This window comes from Larus michahellis, chromosome 2 (genome assembly GCF_964199755.1).
Source record: "Larus michahellis chromosome 2, bLarMic1.1, whole genome shotgun sequence".
Lineage (NCBI taxonomy): Eukaryota > Metazoa > Chordata > Aves > Charadriiformes > Laridae > Larus > Larus michahellis.
The window spans coordinates 80320994-80343223 of record NC_133897.1 but is presented as its reverse complement, the minus strand read 5'-3'; the positions used below and the strand labels follow the sequence as shown (position 1 = coordinate 80343223).

At 39.4% G+C, this 22230-nt stretch overlaps 1 protein-coding gene across 4 annotated transcripts in view; it reads right to left on the bottom strand.

Moving 5' to 3' along the window:
- Positions 1 to 22230, bottom strand: part of PIGN (phosphatidylinositol glycan anchor biosynthesis class N) — a 109632-nt gene that overhangs the window by 39789 nt on the left and 47613 nt on the right. For all 4 annotated transcript variants that reach the window (XM_074576120.1, XM_074576123.1, XM_074576122.1 and 1 more), the window contains exons 12-15: positions 21244 to 21299; positions 6228 to 6306; positions 3875 to 4057; positions 393 to 529 (exon numbers count right to left, since the gene is read on the bottom strand). In XM_074576120.1, coding sequence (XP_074432221.1) covers positions 393 to 529; positions 3875 to 4057; positions 6228 to 6306; positions 21244 to 21299 — 455 coding nt within the window. The remainder of the gene's footprint in view (positions 1 to 392; positions 530 to 3874; positions 4058 to 6227; positions 6307 to 21243; positions 21300 to 22230) is intronic.

The following is a 22230-nucleotide window of genomic DNA, read 5'->3' as shown; positions in this document are numbered from 1 at the left end:
TATTTTGAAATTACTGAAGAAAAGGAACAACCTGCCCCATTTTACAAAAGAAGTCAGCTGCTACAGGTATTTGCCCAAGATTTTAGCATCCTATTGCTTACAGTTACGAGAGTACTAAAAACATTTTTTCTTGCAAAGACATCAATTTATTTTTGCTAATAGAAAAGATATCTTCTAGAATTGGCAGCTGTATCAGTCAGTTTGGAAACCATTCTATATGTCAAGTGAAATATAAACCAGAGTCCTCTAAAATGTCTCAGGAAGCACTTCAGGAAGTTTAATAAAATCATATCTTTTTCTCCCAAACTTATGGGAAAAATTTAGTTGTCAACAAAAAGGAAGCACAGACCTGGTTTTGGAAAACATTCTTCGTAAAATGTATTCTTACTTACTCTCTCACGACTGCATACCATACTGGTACCGGCAAGAGACAGTATACGTAGTATGTCCAAGGACATGTTTGAATCAACAGGAAAAAAGCTATTATAATTCCAACAAAGGCAAAACTGTAGAAGAGAACAGTAGATTCCTGAAAAAAAAAAACAAATAGTTGGACAAACATTCCTGAAACAGCAATAAAAAGTTTTAAACTACATGCTATTTTTCATTTGTTAGTTACACAGTACAGCAAATGTTATTTTAACACAGTCATTCAAGCTGCCTTGTGTCTATGTACATAACTCTGGACACTGTTTCCAGCCAGATGAAAACAACAACAGTGGGATTTGAAGATCTAATTCGAAATGTGTCTCTGCATAAGGTCCTGCAGTACAGGACCTTGCACAAGCAAGGCACACCGTACAATCTGGAAGCCCAATGTACACAGTGTTATTTAAGTTCAACGGATACTTGAAATGCAGTGGAAGCCAGAGATGCTAAGGGTCTTGGAAAAAAAGAACTCTCTTAAATTTAGATTCTAAAACCAGGCTTGGAGCATAACCTTTTGAGTTCAAGTTCATAGCATTACGGTCAAAATGTTTAATGAAAATTCCATTAGCACATGTTTCCTCCTCCTGCTTTAGACATTTATAAGAGAACTAATGAAATTAAAATATAAATCATTAACTCCTACTGGAAAAACCCCAACTCTTTAGGATTTAGGGACAGCTATTGAAGGAGACTTGTGACCAACCATCCATAGGAGAGATGGCCTTACTCAAAGAACCTACAGTTTCAACATACAGAGGACTAGAATCACATGGCACTAAAAGGTTCCTAGCATCGGTAGAACTGTTATTGTATTTAATCCTAACCTACAACGCCAACTTTAGGCTTTTCTAAAAGAAAAAAAAATTAACAAAAATCAAGATACGAGATTAGAACATTCTCCCTACCCTCTACTCAAAGAAACACATTCTCAGACTGAGAGAGCTGTAAGGAGGAACATCACAGACAGAAATAAAATTTCTGAAATGGGTAATCTCAGACAGGTCGCCTAGTCCTTAATCATCAGGTAGCAGCCATCTCTTGTTTGTGCAAAGAGAAGCACTAAACAATCACTTTGCATCTGCCTTTTACCTGGTCATTGAAGTACTCTTCCTTATTTAGGGACATTCAGATATCGGAAGAATTACTGGTAGGGGAAGATTATGTACAGGTTTTAAATAAACAATTTTATCTTTACGTATTGCAACTTGACATAGCAAAGGCAGCTTTAGTGACTGAGTTGTCTTCAGTGTATTTTGTAGGTAATGACTGAAGACACTGTTTTCTTCTACATGAATGCCAGTTTCTTTGAATGAGTTATGTAGACAGTTACTTGACTGTGTTAAATATTCTGAGAAGAAAAGACATTCAATTAGCAGTTCACATAGACGGGTTAGCATTTTTTTGCCCCCCCCCCATAACTGACATACAACTGCCTTGATCTAAACTGACAGCAAATGCAAGCTCTAAATGATTTTTAGATAGAATTTCTGCTAAGATATGCCATTAAAGCAAGAAAAAATGTCATATAGAAAGCTGACCTAACGCAATTTTATTAGTTTAAATTTTACATTTGCTGACACAGAGACAGAACGAGTATGTATAGATATGATATGCACACAATATAATTTATCATTGAATGAGTAAACACATACAATCAACATTTTATTCCATATAGAGACATAAATATTATAGAATCCAATATAGTTGGTCATGCATTGAAAATGGAAGTCAGATTTGCATTTTCTGTGGATGTTTAAAAACAGATTAAAAGGTTAGGCTTCTTGCTAAGCAAAACAGCACACTATTCTAAAAGAAAAAGAGTTTTTTCATATGCAGCATAGAAGCCAAAAACTTTTAAAGGTGATATATACAGAATATGCAGTTTCATTATTCAGAGGCTCCTTTCAGATTTTGTAAGGCTGTGCTTTGCAGAAGACTACTCGTCAACGGTAGATTAGGTACTCAGCAAAATTCTTTAAGTAGCTCCAATATTAGCTATAAACCAAATAACCTCCATATATGAAGCATTAGCCTCACACTGTGATTCCCTAAGTATTTAAGAACACTAAAAAAGGTTTCTACAGAAAAGGGCCTCTTACTAGAACTGGGGAAAGAAAAATTCTATAGACAAAGAACTAAGAAATCTAATTTTCTTCTACGATGCTAGTGTCACTAGCATAAAATTTGTCTTCAACAAGTAAAATCAATATACCAAATGAAAATCCGTCAACTCAAAATGTGAAGTTTTTGCTTAATGTAGTTATTAATATGCCCAATACTCAGCTGATTTACTGTAATTATTTTTTTCATATCTAACATAACATGCATCTTGGATTATTTCTTCTCAGTTATTTGATGAAAGAAAACCTAAATCATGCAGTACAGCACTTATGAATATTTTCCATTTCAATTTTGTTTGATCATTTTCATTAAAGGCCAAGACTACCTCATTTCAGCTAGTAGTAAAAACCTCAAGACAGCATGATAGGAATTTTCTCAGAGTAATATATTGAAGGCAGTAAAGATGCTAAGTGAGTGTTCATTCTCATTTACATTACCAAATGAAACAATTCCTTTTATTCTGAAAAAAATTCTTCAAGTTTGGGAGATTTCACCCCCCTCCAAGGCTTTAATTCTTCTCTAATGAAATGCTATCTTTTTGCTTGTTCACCTTTTTGAGGTATATCTTTTTCCTGATGAATGACTGAAAGTAAATTAATTCCCTAAGATTTTGTACTTCATGAAAAATCAAACCATAACAGTCTTGTGAAAAAGTTTCCTTCATCTTTGATGTCTTCTGCTGCGCCCTTGCAAATCACAAAGAACAAGAGAGCAAGCCAATCTGTGAAACCACAGTTCACCTTTCTATTAAAACGGGTTATACATTTTAAAAATGCCATGATTGGACTGCACAGCTTCTGAAAACTGATTTCACCTTGCCAAAGAGGACAGGAATAAAATAATTTACAAAAAACACAATTTTTTTTTTTTGCCTTACAGTAAAGAATAAAAATCAAAATGGAAGCCTGAAGTCTGTATTCTCCCAAACAAGTATTGTTACAACAGAGTGCTGACTTTAATTAATGCTGAAAACTGACTTCTGGTTAAAGACAGACCCTCTAATAGTTTTAAATCACTATGTTTGCTTTTACTTGCATTAGCATCTAGTAAAATGCACAACCATAGGAAGGAAGAAACTGAGAAAGCACAGTACTGCATGTTCAGACTCAAACAGCTTAGGAATACTGACCCTAATAAACGGACCAAACAGTAACACTATGCAGGATTACAGTAGCTACAAAACTCCACAGCTTCCTAGTTTCCGCAGGCAGTCAAAAGAAGTGGAAGGTGTACTATTTGGTCTCCCACACAGAGAGACTAAGCATACATACAACGCTGAAAACTGATAGGAAAAAAAAAAAATCATTGCATGTTTGCAACCTACCTGATTATTAGTTTGGACAGTCTTGGTCAAATTGGTATGCGTCTTGATAATCACCAAAATCACGTATGTTGTCCAGCCCACAAAACCCATTGCAATGCTTAGACCCAGGAATAACCTATCGTAGGTATGGTAATAAGACAAGCCTTCCAAAGCAAGGTTAATCAGGGTTTTGCACAGGGATACCTAGAGGCAGATGAAACATATAAGCAACAGTTTAGAACAGTGTAAGTTCCATTCCACAAATCAACCTTACTGAGAGCAACCAGAGCTCAAGCTGCACCACCACTCTTGGCACTATACTCTCTGCGCTCAGGTATAGTGTTTTGGCCAACACCAACTGCTGGAGTACACACTGCTTTGGACTCCTGTTCTACATAACATCAACCATCAGTTGGCTCCTCCACCATCATCCCTGGCCACAACAGTGGTCAGATGGTGAAAGCTACGCAGATCGCACACCTTACGCACCACCTACTACCAAGCATGCCACTTGTTTTTCCCATGAACCTTTGATATATATATATTTAACTATAAGTGACCCCCCAAAAAAACCAGTCACGTGCTTCTGAAGGCACAACATTTACATAGGAGGAGGATTATGGATGCAGCTGAAACATGGTCACTCTCCACAGTCTGAAATACCCGCTTCCTCAGGCCTGATGTAGTACCTGATACCCCCAGTGCCTTGCTTAAGCACCAAAGGTGATTTCAGAGACAGAACTGGAGTCCCAGTTTCATTCACAAAGCAGCTGCTTGGGGCTCTCAGGATGCAAATCATTTGGATACAAGAAGGGTTGTATGCAGTCTCACCACACATCCCCTTACACCATGATAAAGACAATGTTTTTTCCCCAACACGTCATTCCTTACACAGAGGTGTGCTGACCCCTGTGATTTACCCAAAGATGGGAAGCTCAGCTATGTAATTTGTGGTCACAGATTAAAAAATCTGTATGGAAGAGTATAATAAGAAGTTGAGCATACATGACGATGCTTCTTTATATGTCCAGGTATCCAGTTGGGACTTAACAGCATCACTTAACCGAATGTGTATGTCAACTACTGGAGAGATCACAAGTCTGACAGTGGTCAAACACCCAATTATGAACACATATTTACAAAGCAAAGAGCTGCAAAGTTGAGGAGGCAAAGAATCATCTATATCCCAGGTAACACACTGACCTTTTTGCATTGTGCTACGGGAAGCTGAGGACAGCCAGGGCACAGGCACACGCCCCATCTGTTAGTGACCAAGAATGAACGCGAACACATGGGGCACTCGAATGAACAAGCGGTAAAATTCATATATAACCAACAACACAAACTCGCAGTTTCTACTGCTGAAATGTATAAAATGCCTCCTATAAATAGACGTATGACAGCCAAGAAGTAGTATTAGGAAAACAGAAAGAAAACCTGCTCCCCCAGCAAAACAGATCCACTGATTTAAACTGAGCTGTTTCCAATTTACAATGAGGTAAATTATAAGGCACAAGGTATAAAATAGATTTAGCTGTCCTGTGCATAAAATAGTAATTTATTACCCTGAGAAACATACTAGGGAAAAAGAAGAGCTGAACCCTAACACATAAAGGAATTATTCTTCCACGCATCTGGCAGGTTAAATGTAATCTTACATATTCAACTTCTTAGTGTAATTTTTAACACAGAAGTCAGTGACCAAAATAAACCTGTTAAAATTACTGACTTCTTTGTATCATTTAGCTCCACAAATTATTTCTGCGAATGTCAGAATGCAAGCACTGGCAAACTGCACCCATGGAGTACCCTGTCGCACACTGAACGGTAGCAAACGCTTAGGAAAGCAATACCACAACTGGGAAGCACAGAATGTATTCCACATATGGCTCCCTGTCTCTGACAAACTGAAATGTGAAATTAAAACTAAGAACAGCTGATTCAGGTAAAAGAACAAAATGAAGCAGGACCTATAAGGGAGCAAGACATTCTACTTTTTTTCATGCAACTAGCAGCCTAGGAAGTGTAAGCATGAACTACATTCCACAGTTTCTCTCTCAATTTACCCTTTTTTACAGTGGAAAACAAAAACATACACTGTGTGTTAGTATACTATGGAATGGAAACAAACAGTTTAAGAAGTACGAAAAAAATACAGCAAGTCAGTATTATTCTTCAAATTGATGTCAAAATGCAAAACTTTGGAAACTCACAGTGGGACTTTATTTGTGTTAATAAGTGCGATGTGCATAATAAGGAAGGGAAAAAGTTTTATTTCCCAGTTTCATTTCAAGTTAAACAAATCTAAGTATTTATATATAACAGAAGTTGCTATAAAAAGTTTCTAGAAGGCATATAGCAAAACCAGACTTACCGCTTCATCGTACTTCTCCTGCTGAATATATAGTCTCGTTTTCTTTAAAAAGTTGATTTGCTCAGAATCAGAGAGTGGTCTGTACAACAATGTAAAAAGATATTAACGTTTCTTCTTTTCATGAGCAGAGGAAAAGGCAAAAAAATTAACTTTGTAATAAAAAAATTACTCTGGAATGAAACATACCAAAGTATTCTGAACTTCATTAAAAGTAATTGAAACTAATCCATTCCTCTACATTCAATCTTCACACCTATGTCAACACTGCTGCTGACTAACTTATCCTAAGATCTTTGCATTAAGAGATATTTCTTTCATGTAGGGGTTCCTGTCTAATACCGCTGAAAATGATCTCCTTAGTGCACTATTATTGACCGTTGCTCTGGACAAGAAACACCACACACAAAAGAATTAAGCAATTTAACTGATTTGGTAGATGGCTGTAAGCAGTTCATAAGCCTGTCAGTGTAGGACGAATTGTTCAGGTTCCACACCAAGAGTAGATGATGCCTAACAATCTTCACTTTGAAAAATAAGAGCTCGTCTCCTGTTACACAGGGAGCTATGAGCAGAGTGCCCAGAGCAGGGGATAACACAGTTACCTGGCTACACGAAGCTCAGTGCTAAAAATCTCATTGATTTTAATGAATTTAGTCATCGACCTAAACAACTGCTAGAATTCTTCCCTCACAGAAAGTGGCAACATGGAGAAACAAGCCAGTCAACCAACCCCCACCAAAGAGAGGAGCTGTTTTTCATGTACCACTTTCTTTTTTTCCAAGGACAGTGGCAGGCCAGAGGATCCCAGACTCACCCTGGGCAAGTTATAAGCCACAACACAGTCATTGTCACTCTAGGCACAACAGGCAAACTATCATGGGTGACAACTTTCTGATAGCTGATGAACGCATGCAGCAGTTTTCCTTCACGCCTTGCATGACATGGCCATGGCACAGCATCACCTCCTCAGTATCCCCAGCACATGATGGCCCAGCTACACGCCTCCCTCCCTCACACATGCTCCTTCACAAGCCTCATACACAACCACCAACTTCATGTTTCAGGTGTTTTGGCTGTACCACATCAGGACCACCCCTGAGGTCTCACTCCTACTCTTTAAAATCAGCAGCAGTCACCTGCGTGCTCACTCAGCTGAACCACAGGGGCAGGTCTTGATCATGGAAATGCTCATTCCTGCAGCTGCCATCAAATGCTTGGGAACCACTTCTGCCTGCCACCCAGATGCAGCTGATGCATCATCAACAATACATACATATCATCTTTTGGGCCCTGAAATAAATTAAAAGGATTCTGTGCCTGAACAATCTGAATTTTTATTAGTAATAACATCCTGGTATATTTTGACACTGTTTCTTTCAGTTCAGAGTACAGTATTGTGCAGGAGTCTTCTAAAACATATTGGATAATAGCAGCCACAACATATCTTACTTTTGAGAAAAGTAAATGAAATAACTGTACTAAAAATGTCTGACACACTTCAATCTAGAACATAATCGAAGGATGGTATCCATAAACACATAGGCAGAGAGAGGTCCCGTGGAAAAGGAAGAAGGGAGGAAAAGATGATCAAAGTGTTTGATCACCTTAAGTCTGTGGGGAGAACGGAGGATTACAGAGAACAGAGTTGAAAAATAGCAGATTGAATCTTGGCTGTTCCTGCACCTTCATGACACGTCCCTATGAAAGCCAACAGTACAGCTCCACAGGCCGAGGGCTACCAGCATGCAGCCAGCAAGAGCGCACCAAGGCTGATGAGGACTCAAGTGAGAATCAATTCTTCAGCTAGGCGAACCGGACCCAAGTACTGCCTCAAGGAAACCTGTAACCCCCAAGTTTTGCTAAGTTTTTTGGCAGGGGAAAGGGAGCAAAACACCAAACCAAGGTAGGAGTTTTCACCATGTCTGGAGGAAAAAAAGGTATCTTCCTTTTTAGGTAAGGATTTTAAAAAAACCTGGAATAAAAATTAAGCAGCTTTATTTAGGACTTAAATACATCCAAGATGTTCCTATGTTCACTATTTCATTTCTATTGTTTTACACACGCTATTTTCTGCGCATTTTATCCTAGTCATATTCAATGCAAATTTTTAATAAGCTTAAAAAGCCTTATTTTTACCTTTCACTTTGTATCTTTAGTAATTTAGCTATAAACCCCTTAATTATCTTTTTATTCTCAATGAATCGTTTTATTATTATTGAACAATAGTCTTTAGCTGTTCTTTCTTAGATGACAGCACCTGGGATCTCTGTACATGGATGGTGTAAGACAATAAATGGGGGTTTTAAGCAGTAAAGTTTCAGTAAGTCAAGTGCAGAAAGCAATTATTTTATCAAAATAGGTTACCATTAGAAGGTGCATTGTTAATTTTCAATAGTTAACACCATACCACACATTCTACCTTACTTCCATATGCATGCTTTTCAAGATGCTGAATTTACAACTGTCTACAGGTTGTTTTTGTACAGCTTATGAATTCCAGCGGAAATTAAGGTCTGTTTGTATACAGCTGTATCAAAATGCAAGTTTCACTCTGAATGCAAGGTGTGATTGTCATCTTAGAGATTTTGCCTCCATATTAAACAAAAGCTCAAAGAAACGATTAGAGAAATTTTGCATCTAACACCAGCCTAGAAAGAAGAGTTACCAAATGTGATGATTATCTCTTGGCTAAGGAATGTATATAGCTCACCATAAGCAGTTTATCATCTGTTCAGGATCATGCTTCACTTCCTAAAGCTGCCAAAGTAGACGGGAGATTTAAAAGAAGCCCCTTGCAAGATGCAGCAGAAAGCGTAAAGAGACAAAGCCGCCCCATGAACAGAAGTGGAAAGCTGCTGACAGAAAGAAGGCAGGAACTTTAGAAACGGTGATTCTATAAAACCTGCGAGACTCAAACAGCAAAACCACGAGGAAAATTTAAATCTGGGAAGTTCAAGTGTGAACTATTTTTAGCACCACTTAATTTTAACTTACACTATTTAAAAGGTTTTGAATACCAGACATAGCATAAGAAAAGAATAAACTGATCAGAGCTATTTCCCCGTCTTCTAGTATGCAATGTGCCAGAGGCACTACTAGAATACCAATGTATTCTCAAGGTCACTTAATGCACACATCCATGCAATAGTTAATAGTAATGAAGTGAATTTACTGATCATTATTAGAAAGATTCCGAACTCTATATAGAAAACTAAGTTATGTATGTATGTGCTCTTCCCAGCTACCCATCACCAAAATCCAACGCTACCGAATTCAAGAGGAATAGTCTTAACTAGTAAAATCAAAAGTCTTTTTCCATAACAGGTAAAAATATCTGTCCTGCTAATTAACAAACACACACAAAGATAATTCAGTCAGTGGACTCTGTCCTCCTCTTCTTGTCTTGAAAATATTGCAAAACACATGCACTGTAAAGTATAGTACTCCGAGGTTTAAGACGGTATCATCAGGATTCTAAAGACTTCAGATTACATTGTTCTAGCAGAGCAATTTTGTTTTTCATGATAGCTATCAGAGATTAACTTTCAAGTTCCAGACAGAAATCACAGCTTCATCCATGAATAAACATAATTAACTATGAAACAAAACGATCGGGCTAATTGTGCAAGTGCTTGTAAACTATCCCTTCTGAGATGTTAGCTACCCCTGTCATAAGTATACCTGACAAAATTAATCCTTCCAACACATCATGCACGCTTGATATAAGCTAAGCTATTTGACAGCACTAACAACAAGACTGTGATGAAGTATGTTTACGATAGCAATGTCGAGGGGACCTCTTTTTGGCCATTGACTCTTGTTTATCATCACACTGCAGAAATTACCGTTCCCAATGGCACAGGTAGCATGCTGCAGTCAAACTGTGAAATAATCTTGGAAGAGAAGGAGATGTCCTGCAAATACATCTGTATCCACCACTGCTAGTTTGTTAATTTTATCATGCCTGGTTATTTGGGGTAGTGATTTATAGTCATTTTATTGTACAGTAAATTTTCCAGAATTATACTACAAAGAGTAACCCCTTAGGATCTGTAGTAGTTTAACACTTAAAATGCTGCAGATTTAATAATGAAAGTCAAGGAAGCATCACAGACCTGCAGATGCAATGTACAAAGAGAAAGGCTGAGATCTTTGCCTAGATCACTGTCAGATGAAAAGAAATTTATTTCAGCCGCTTCACTCCACACACACACACACATATCCCTGTATGTAAAACTGTCAGACTACTCATGCTTGAGAACTTAATTTCTTGCAGGACTCAATAATCTCTTCAACATAAACTCCACGTACCTGACTATTGTCAGCTCATGCACATCTACATCCTTCTATCACTGCCTTTTCACACTCTCCACGAGAAAAAAACACCTAGAACTGTGCATCCCACAACGCTCCCAAAGTGGCAAGGTTCACAGGAGATATAGTGACTCACATCCACCAGCAGCAGCAACTCAGCAGTAGCTGCTCAGCAGACTTGAGTCTTCTAATTTTTTTGTATTGGCTCTTGGGGGATAGGGAGAAAAGGACCAACTCCTCCTGCTCATTCAAAACTGAAAAAAGCTATCGAGGATAAGGATATACATCCCTTGAACCACACGATAGCCCCAATGAGGCAGGACAAGGCCATCTGAATAAAGCCTACTAGGATTTTGTATAGGTCACCTTCTCCTGAACACCATGTAATGCAGACCTTCTCACTTGCTTTGCTATTTCTAACTTAAAAATAGTTGGCAGGGAAAGAGGCATCAGGCTGCCACCGTCCAAATAACTCCAGCAACCTCTTCTGCCTTGGCCACCCACTCCTGTCCTCCTGCCACTTGGGCACTGAGTGGGGCAGGCACCAGTGCCTCTCTGCTCTCATCATGGGAGAAGACTGCCAGCAACAGAAGTAGTTGAATACGTTCAAACTCTATTTGCCACCCATCCCTCCGTGAGATGGCCATACTAAGGAGGAAAGATCGCTTCCAGTCCGGCAATTTTGCAATCAGCTGAAATAGCACTTACAGGACCCGCTATTACTGCTTTGATCCACATCATTGCTGCTGGCAAAATGGCATCTTGAAAGTGAAGATGTAAGACTGGCCTGATGTTTTTGCAGGGCTGCTATTCAAAAGTTACACAAGTAATCAAACAACACTTTTTCAAAGCCTTTTTCAAAGTAGCAACAGGCTTCACAAAGTCAGTCTCCCATGAGAGCTGTCTTCAAACATTGCCACCATACAACAGAGATGTCACCTCAGAAAGCATGAGGTGGGTAATAGGAAAGTAGAGACACAGATATTGCACTGAACACTATTAATTCAGCAGAAACATGATTGCATGCTTATGCCTGCTCCACATAAAATCCACCCCAGTTAGCAACTCAGAAGTGCAGAGATTTTATATTAATGATACAGCAATCCCAAACTAGCTTAACTTTATTGCTCTATCATTTGTTTTGAAGGTATGGTGCATGGCCTTGTAGGATCAGAATGAAACACACAATATAGACCCTTCCCCCTTCTCCATCAAGAGCAGAGAATCATCATAAAGAAAGTGCATGGCAATGATGCAAAATCGTGAGTTCATTCAGCAAAGCGTGGAAAAATTGACCAAGTAAATACTTCAAAAATCAAAGTCTGGAACTATGATGTTTACTTTCTGTTGAACTTGCTGTGCAGTAAAGAGTACATGATGCTACGAGGGGCAATGATGAGGAAAAAAAATGTGTTACAGTTCTATGGATTTTACCAAATTACATATTTACATGAATTTCAATAGCCAGAAGCTGATTGTTTCTATTTTCAAAATGTGTTCAACCCCAGTTCTTTAGATGCGCCTACTCAAAAGAAAGAATTGTTTTACTGTATCTGCCAAAGACAGACTGAAAGCACATACTATGAGATATAGAAGACAGTCCTTTGCATATGTTTTAGTTTTGATCAAAGACCGAAGTTTCAAAGATTAAATGATTTGGTGGGTAACTCAGTGATCTTTAATCTGTTTAGATGGCCTGAATTTTAATTGTTTACCAAAATATTTTCACAGGTAAGCTACTAAAACATGCAAGTCCTATGAAACTTGATTTTCATAATTTTGAAGCAAGATGCATGTTGTTTACAGATTAAAAAAATTAGTGATGTTCTTAGTGTGCTAAAGCTGTGCTTTTTTTAAAGAAAAGGTATTCCAAATAAACCTACACCAAAGGGTTTATTACAGCTTCTTAAAGCCCAGGATCCTCAATATTCCCTCTCCCAACTTGATCTACTCTCTTTTCTCCTGCTGTTCCACTGACAGGAGTTTCAGTCTCTGAGTGTCTAAATTTCAAGCAGGTTTTTGTGGTTTTGGATTTTCTGACTACAATGTTGGATTGTAAATCAGCCAGTCTAGCCATAGGGTCGTTATTTTTACAACCTTTTTTCTTTTAAGAAGCATTAAAAAGCACTGCTGCATGCATCAGGCGCTCCAAAAGAAAGAAAAAGGAATATGAAAGTCCATAAGAGGCTCTTGTTTTAAGTTGTGAAATTTTTGTTCTTTAAAGGATAATGAAATGAAGGGAGGGGACACACACTTCCACAGGCCAAAGAGAGCAAAAAGGCATCTCTACTGACGCATTGCAAAAACCTACCAGTACATGGATGCTTTTGTATTCAGATTTACAAACACGCAAAGGAGGAAACAGCAGGACATCAGTGAAACCACACGAAGTGGTCTGACTGCTAATGGCCTAATCCTGGACTGTCAAGTCCTAGGAATTAAAATAGCCTTTTAATTTCCACAAACCAGCGTCCCTAATGCAGCACATTCGCATATTCAACAGCAAAGTGCCTTCGGATATTTATGTAAATCCTTTAGATAGCAGAGATGAGAGAAAAAGGAGCGGGCAAGCTAACTGCCAGCTGCCAATTCACTGAACAGAGAGAAACAATTAAGATAACTGGGCTGCACACAGCAGATCTTGCATGCAAACTACTACTGCTCTGAAGCCGTCCCTTGGGCCCACTCCAAGCAGCACAGAGAAGCTGGATGCAGGGATCTCGCAGGGGCAGGGTCATAGAATCATAGAACGTGTTGGGCTGGAAGGGTCCTTTAAAGGTTATCTAGTCCAACCCCCCTGCAGTAAGCAGGGAGTAAGTAAGGGAGTAAGTTTTGCCTGAAGAGCCAGCAGGACGTGATGCAGCAGCCTTTAAAACAGAAACAGCTTAATAAGGAAGACAGAGATCCTTGAAGGAAAGGAAATGCACCATCTTTAAAGTCTCCGCTATTTCAGTACTGCAGGGGACACGTGCTGACTCGAAGTAACAATGTCCTACCTATGGGGCAAGTCAGCCCTCACCTTTGCAAAGCGTATGATGATTTATGTCATACATCAAACTGGATCCAGATAGCTGGAGTATTGTGGATACATCGTATTGCGCCACAGGTGCTCTTCTGCTCTGTGATCCTACGTGCCAACCCTAAACCGTAGCAACCATTTTCCAGCCAGCTGCACCCAGAGCAGACAGCACGTGCTGTGTTTGGCCAGGTACCTAGTGGCAGAGCCCCACAGCCACCAAAACACATTTGAGCAGGCCCCCCGTACTGATCCTGACCAGCAGACCACCGTACATCGAGGAGCCGGTGATCCACGTGGCAGTTAACCTGAGCAGGCCCAGGTCCGTGCTGCTGCCCATTTGCACGGCTTCAGGCTGTGCTGCACAAGTCTCTGGCCTCAGGACAAACCCAGCCAGCTTGTAGTAACCGAGGAGCCTGCAGGCAGCTCCCACTCCGTAGCAGGGATTATGGTGCCAGCCTGTCCTCATATTTATCTAGAGGTGCAGCAGGAAGTTCTCATGTGAACCTCCATTCTGTTTGACAGTAGAAACGATTTCTAGAGTTGATTTCTTGAAAGAAAATCATATAATAGCTTGAATGGCCAAAAAGGGGGAACCTCTCCGCAGACAGGATCTGTACAGCACCATGGGAAAACCCATCCAGGCTCCATCCGATGCTGCACGAATGCAGGGTACCCAGCATCTGAAGGCACATATGATTCACTCGCTATCTGTATTATTATTTTTATTTTATCTTATTAAAACAGCTATTTTATTAAGCTATTTGTTATCAGGCCTTTCTTACTGAGATCCAGAGAGAGCCCTGCACTCTGTTTCTTCACATCCCAGTGCAGAACATCTTCTGTCCATCCCGTCCAACCACCTGCCTGTACACCCTCCCTCACCCTCATTGCAAGACGCCTCACAAGTTCCATGGAAACACCAAAGGGATTTATGCAAGGAAACAGAGAAATACACATAAATCTTGTGATATTTTATCTTATACATTAGCCTCTTAGCTCCTTCTAAAGGCCTTACCTACTTCCCACTCGATAGCAAATCCAATTATGCCTGGTCCTCCTGCGCAGAAGCTGCTGCCAGTAAGCTTTTCATGTACAAACTAAAAGCTCTGAGTGCGCTGCTGAAACCCAAGACCAGTGGGATGCCCGCTTTCTAAGAGGATTGCATCCTCCCTGAGCAGCATTTAACAGAGTGCTTCAGACACAGCCCATTCAGTGAAAGAGAAGCTGACATTTTTGCCAAAGAACATGCATTTTATAGCAGAGGCATTGATTTCTCCCTAAAGAGATAACACATCTACTATTCATGCAGGTTTTTTTTTTTCCCAAACAATATGAAGCCATTATTTCCATTTGACCACTTTTGCCTCTACAGCACTGCATTTCTATTTTTTATTCACGTGTATTTACATGGGTTCCTAAAGCCGAGGGCGGAGGGGAGAGGGCTGCCAGCCTTCCTCCCATACACCAACAGGCTAAAGGTGCTCACACTGGCCTGCTTGTACCAGCTGCCCCAGAAGCAGGCTGATGCCTGATTCACACCTGGTAACAAAGTGGGGACAAAGTGGAGACAGGAAAAAACTGTCTGCCTTTCTAGGTTTCACTAGAAGTTGACAGAAGCTGCTGTCCCTCTTTCTTGACCACCGGATAAAGGGGCTGAAATGTCTTCCCCGATAAATCAGTGCCTCTGCTAAATCAAGGTTCCTCTGGAGACACAAAGTATTCAGACAAACGGACAGGGAGAATGATCAGTTAGAAATACCCTTCCCCACTGCGATAGCTTCACCCTTTCCTCCTGACATTCAATCCTTAATGTTTGCTCTTGCAACGCGTTATCACCTGTATCACAAATATCTCGCATACTACCATTTATTTAAACAAAACAAGAACAGGATACTTCAAAGGATTTACTATGTTTACTGACATCTTAAGAGACACTGTCCCACTTAATGGTGGAGGCGAATCACTTGTTTCACTTTGCTCCAAATGTCAATTTTGTGGAAATATCTATTACTTAAGTTTTGAAAGGCCACCCAGACAGAGGGAACAATGTAGTGCTGTATCTCCAGACATCAAAGAAAGGAAGAAAAGAGAAGTATTTGTGCATATGGCATTTCCTTGAAGTTGCTGTACATTTTCAAAGACACTCTACATTACGAAAGAGCTATTTTCTTTTCTATCACCGTGACAAATACATGATGCATAATTATGTGGAAAGATTCAGTCTACATGATTGATACTTCCTTGCATCAAATCCATGCAAATGTTTAAGGGAGTTATAGCTCAATTCATATTAGAGGGTAGAGGAAAGGGAAAGAGCTGCATTTTCATATGGTGAGGGAGAGGCAAACTTCTATTTAATAGCTGTACACTGCACATTAAAAATGCAGTGGCTTTCTATATAACTATGCAAGTTATAACTTGATTATACATACAAAAATAAGTATTTTGGATGATTAAAATATAGTATTCAAGCAACTAAGTTACTTTAAAAAAATGCAGCATCAAGATGGAATGGGATTTTTCATATAGGAGAAGATACAAGCTTGACTTTAAATGATACTTAAGCTGTTTTCCTGCTAAAAAAAAAGTATTGATATAAACTTCAAGACATTCAACAAAAAAGCACAGCTAGTGGAAAGCAAACACCGATTATAATTCAGGTCCTCATCTCTTGTTTTTTTTGTATGTGGTGGTTCTTAAACTACTGCTCCTGCCGTCTTACTGTGAGGCACCAAAACCTGAACAGCTGGAAACGCAGTCTTCCCTGAAAACACTGTATACACCAGGCATACACAAAAAGACTCCTGTGCTTTTGTGTAATTTAATATCTTAAATCTCTTGTACCTGTTGAGGCAATCAAATTGAATCAATTGGTTAAGAGGATTTTAGTGCAACACTGATGTCTGATGATGGATCTACTCACCTCACTACACTGTCCTCCTCCTCCTCCTCGTAGGATTACTTTCACAGCCCAGAGATGCCAGCTTTGGGAATGCTTTTGCAACAGTAGCATCTGGCCCCTTGGCACACTCCTCTTTGAACTGTGCCAGCTCAGCAGTTGCCTTAAGATACATCAAATGGTCAGAAAGCTAGTAAGATAGCTCACTATCCTGGACATCAGTTTTCCTCTGTCAGCAATCTTCAGAATTGTCCTCATTCTTCCTTCAAAGTATCTGGCATCTTGGTACTTACTTTTCTGACACAGAAAGGTCAAAGCATTGTGCTTCTTATCAGGATTCTGAGACAGACAGAAAAGCCTCTGATTTTGCTAAGCAAATAATTTTTGAAAACATGTCTTTCATAGCTGGGAAAAAAAGGTAGGGAGTGGAAGGAAGTGGGAAAGAAACTCATTTCAGACAGTAAATCCCTCCAGGTATCCAACTGGAAATGCAGATAAGCATTCTAAACAAATATTCCGTATCAGCAAGGGACACTGTTCTGCTCTTGCGCGTTCATTCCCCTGGAGGCAGGCTGTGCACCTTGCCTTGCAGACGCTTGCAGCTGAGCTCCTTCTGAAATGTATTTTCAACAGTTTCACAGGTAGCCTCCAGATACGCTTTTACACAGATTTGTTCCTTGATGAAGGCACTTTGACAAAATGAAAATGGCATTACTGGCAGCCAGACACATCCCTATTAATAGATACAGCTATCCAAATTCTAACCTGCCTCAAACCTGGTCAAGTAGATACTATTGAAGTTTCTATCACACGACACAATGATCAGCTCCATTCTCCTCATCATTATAGACCTGACAGATGGATTTCAGAGAAAGATGCAATTTAGATCCAAGTAGAAAAGGGCACATGTCTAACGACCTCCTTCATTCCCTGCCCATTATGCCTACCATGTTTCTACTAGGGATGAGATTCGCTGTGGAAGTCAGAAGCCTAGTATCAACTAAAGAAACTTTCTCTGTTGCCAACATTGTGTAAATAAGGAGTAAAAATAGGCTTGCAATATATGTATGAACTAACTTAATGCTTTTGGTGCAATATATTCAACACACAACTCAAACACTAGTTTTTAAGTCATTTCATCTGAAGGTCACAAACAATTTTCTAGTCACTTGGTAATAAAACACTTGAAATTCAAGGTCAGAAATGGGATTTTCCCCACAGAATATTAAAACAAACTTCTCATACTATTTCTGGCTGAAAAATTAAGTTAAGGTTTTAGTTAAGTTGTAGTTTCTACAGAACATGTTATTTGTGAAGATATTCTCCCCTCCAGGTAAATACATCTTCAATAGTAATTATTTTAACTTCTCTGAAACCAGAATGTTTTAATCTGAAATTTTAGATTCTGATTTCTTCTGGAATTCCTATCTACATTTCTATTATACAGAATTTATTCAATTACATAATTTAATTCAAATAATTTAGGAAAGGCAGTTCTTAGAGATATCTTTGTTCATTTTCAGGTTATCAAGATGCTGAAATATACCTAAAATCTATAATATTCTGAAACAGATCATTCACATTTTCAATTTCTACATAACTTGCTGGTCCCGAAGTGCGTCAGACATGAATTACGCTTCACTAACCTACAATAGATGAGGAAGGAATAAGGCATTATGCTGGTGCACACACTTTCTGAGCTTCATGTTACAGATTTCAGGCACCAGAAGGATTAAAAAAAAGGATACAACTCCTTTCTACAACAACTCAAGTCAATGAACAGTGGTGGAAGAAGCTATTCTTGTCTTAATGAAAGGACAGTAGTGCCTAGCAGAAACACAGCACAGAACTGTGCTCAGCTGCAGCAATGGACAAGGCCAACCATAGATTAACACAAATTAGTGGGCAAACCTGCCATTAACCCTGGGCTGACAAGTCCAAATAGCATACAGCTGTGCAGAAATGCAATCTCCATACCATTAACAATCACTCTGAAATGTCGCACAGCATACCAAGAGGTCTCTTGCTCCAGACACAGGAGTAAGCTATCCCCAACTTTGCCTTTTTAACTTATCCTGAAAAAGGTAAGAGTAACTGTACCCTTCCATATCTTTTTATCTACTGCTGCATTGGGTTTGCATGGCAAGGTTTTGGTAGCTGGCAGGCTACAGGGGTGGCCTCTGTAAGAAGGTGCCTGAAGCTTCCCTCATGTCCAACAGAGCCAATGCCGGCCAGCTCCAAGATGGACCCACCACTGGTCAAGGCTGAGCCAACCAGCAACAGTGGTAGCGCCACTGAGATAACATATTTAAGAAGGGGAAAAAAAAAAGCCTGGGGAACAGCAAGGGAGAGAGGACTGAGAAGATGACTGAGAATATGTGAGAGCAACAACTCTGCAGATACCAAGGTCAGCGAAGAAGTTGAACCCGGGAAGAAGGGAGGGGCAGGAGGAAGTTGTTTTAAGATTTGGTTTTTATTTCCCATTACCCTACTCTGATTTGATTAGTAATAAATTAAGTTAATTTCCCCAAGTTGAGACTGTTGTGACAGTAATTGGTGAGTGATCTACCCATCCTTATCTCAACCCATGAGCTTTTTGTTATATTTTTCCCTCCCCTGACCAGTTGAGGAGGAGTGATAGAGCAGCTTGGTGGGCACCTGGCATCCAGCCAAGGTCAATCCACCACAACCATCAAAAAAAGTGTCACAGCAAAGCCCGCAGAAGCAGATACATGCCTTTCCCTCAGTATCTCACTTTGTTCAAGTGAAATTTGTTTGAAGAACTGATGAGGGTTGCCTTATGCTAATACATCAGATATGACCTGCAGCTGAAGCTCAGGCTCCTGTTCATTGCTCACACAGAATCACCTCCACATGAAGGAGGGAACAGATCTGTGGACAGGTCATGTCTAAAACTTCCTCAGGTCTTCCTTCAGTTCCTGCGAGCTGGAGCGCTAGGGAGTCTGCTTAAAAATAAGTTGATGTTCAACTGCTTCATCCCAGCTATTGGTAACTGGTTGGATATAGCCCCTTGGCCAATGTCTGGGAAGCTACTAAGTTTTGAAAGTCAAGGAGAGTTGTGAAGGCTAATTAGAATCTCCCCAAACTCCCCCCACCCCAGCACGCCATGGATGAGTATTTGCATTAACGTGTGACCATCTGTGGTATGAATCTTTTCCTGTTTTCCTAGAGTGAAGATAAACAATACCATCTTCAGGAATCAAAGAAAGTCTTTGCCCATGCAACACGCAAGGATATGCACCTTCTGTAATATAATTCACACATTCAAGGAATTTTTTTGGTCTCATACAAAACCTTTCCCTGGAAGGACCATTAACCCAAATTCTGATTCAGAACAGTTTTAAGAATACCTAAAGAAAGTAAAACAAATATATTTTTTGCAATAGACCATGCCAAAGTAACATTCATGTTCATACCAAGTTTTAGTCATATTTTCAAAATGATAAATGTCTCCAGCATTTCCACTTACAACAATCCAACGTATCACAAAAAAGAACACATACCAGTTCACAAGGCAATCAGTAATATTTAGTTCCTTTAAAGATAAATTTAGCATTAAGAAAAACATGTCCTATTTTACAGGATCAGACGCATTTCTTGAGGAAAGGTAAAATTTAAACAAGAGCTGTGAAATCAAACTAATAGTCTTCCCCACAGAATCAAAGATGACTGATCATCCTTTCCATATGGCATTTTACTTCAATACGGCTCAGTAAATTCTTTGATAAAGCAGCTGTCATTCTTAATCAGAATTTGATCTAAAACATTCATTATGTGCCCAAGATTGACTTGACTCAGGTCTCAGACTGTCTTGAACCCTTCCCTTTGAAGAAGCCAGTGGTATAAAATAACACAGTAAATCTCCGTTCAGAAAGACACAAATCTTATTTAGCGGTTAAATGTACTTCACAGGAAGAGACTCAACCACTTTTTACTGCTTGTATGATTTAAAGATCTTAATTAACATCAGTTCTATTTCCCAAAGGAAAACAGCTGCTCTTGGTGACAAAGTGTTTTTGGAGCACTCCACAGACTGAAAGCAGAACTGAACAGTATCACATGCACCCATAGCAAAGCTTTCAAAAGCCTTTCAGGGGGGAAAGAAAAAGGAAAAAGCAGCTTTAATTGAATAAGACTGAAGGGTAAGCAGGTCAGTAACTGCTCCATACACTAGAACACAGAGCTCATAGATACACAAATCACTACGGAGACTCTTTCACCGCCCTGGAAACACTAACACCATGCAGCACAAATTCTAAAGATTTTGATCACCTTTTCTGGATGCAAGGCATTTTGGTTGTTTTTCATTAGAATCTAAATCACAGAAGCAACAATTCTTAGTTCAAGTTTTACATACATATAAATAAGAACAGGTTGTGTTTCCTGACCCTACAGGGAATTAGGCCTCTCTCAAGGAATGCTAAAAGAACATAGCAAAAAGGAACAAAAAAAGAATATAGCAAAAATGAAAATGACAATGCTGTCTATATATAACTATATTGTCAAAAAGTTTAGGCAAATAGCCCTTAACAGAAGACTAAATGTAAGGAATGGATTTAAAAAAAATAATCTATGTCTAACCAGAATTTTTAAATAGAAGTGAATGACAGAGAGTTCATTTTAATGCAAAAGTTTTATAGTCAGATATACAGCATCACTTAAAAAAAAAAGACTGGAGGTCTCTGTTGTTGCATCTCATTGAAATACCACAGTAATAAGACAAACAACAGTGTAAAATATATTTAGTATTTACAGGCACTTACTTGAATGGTGTGAACAGAAATGACAATGTAGTTTCCTTTTTCTGACTCATCTTAACCTGCATAAAAAAGTATTAAACAATTACATGCAAGCTGCAACAAGACTGCAAACTGTATCAGACACTAAGCTAAAAAATCACATAAATGTTCCAAGACTTTGGAAAAGGAATGAAGCCACACTATCGATACATTGTCCAGGAAACTGGGTGTTGTATTCTTGCGTGTGTAACTCTTGCGTGCTGAACCCAGGAAACCCAGACCTGCTCTGAAGTAGGTAAAATAAACCATCCCCCAGCCAGTGATTTTCACAGAAGGACTTTTACAGTTTGCAGGATAAAGGGGAGATATGGCCAGAAGTGCTACCAGACTTCAGTGACAACCCCTCTCGATGAAACCAGTATTATTTATGCCAGGTAGGAACTACTACACTGCAGTAACACTACCGAAGCAGTGCTATTAGATCGATTAACCTGCATATGGATAAAAATAGAAGGTTTTGATGCCGTTGGAGACACTTTGCCCAAGGCTCTTCAAACTATCTTTAAGGCCTCCTGCAGCAGCCTGACTCAGGTCTGACTGCTGGTGTAAAGTGCAGACAGGAACTTTCTAGTGCGCTGCTCCCCAAACCTGACAGCTTGAATAGCAACCCACACGTCTCATCCTATCCATCCAAGGCAACATCCTCTCCAGGGAGCGCAAACTGAGATCAGGTCAGTCCATCACAGGAAAAGTAAAAACCCACTTGGCATATCTAAGCCAGTGCACTACTTCTGCTTCAGTAGAGAAACACAAAGGAAATTCACACACAGTCCTTCCAAAACAATGCTAGAAATAAGTCAGCCAAGAAAAAAAAAGATAATTTAGCACTACAAAATGACAAAATAAAAAATAAACTTCAAGAAAAGGAGGACTAGAACTTTTTCTTTTTTAAAATAATCCCCGATACACCAATTTAACTGAAGAAGAGACGAGTCACATCCTTAATTTCTT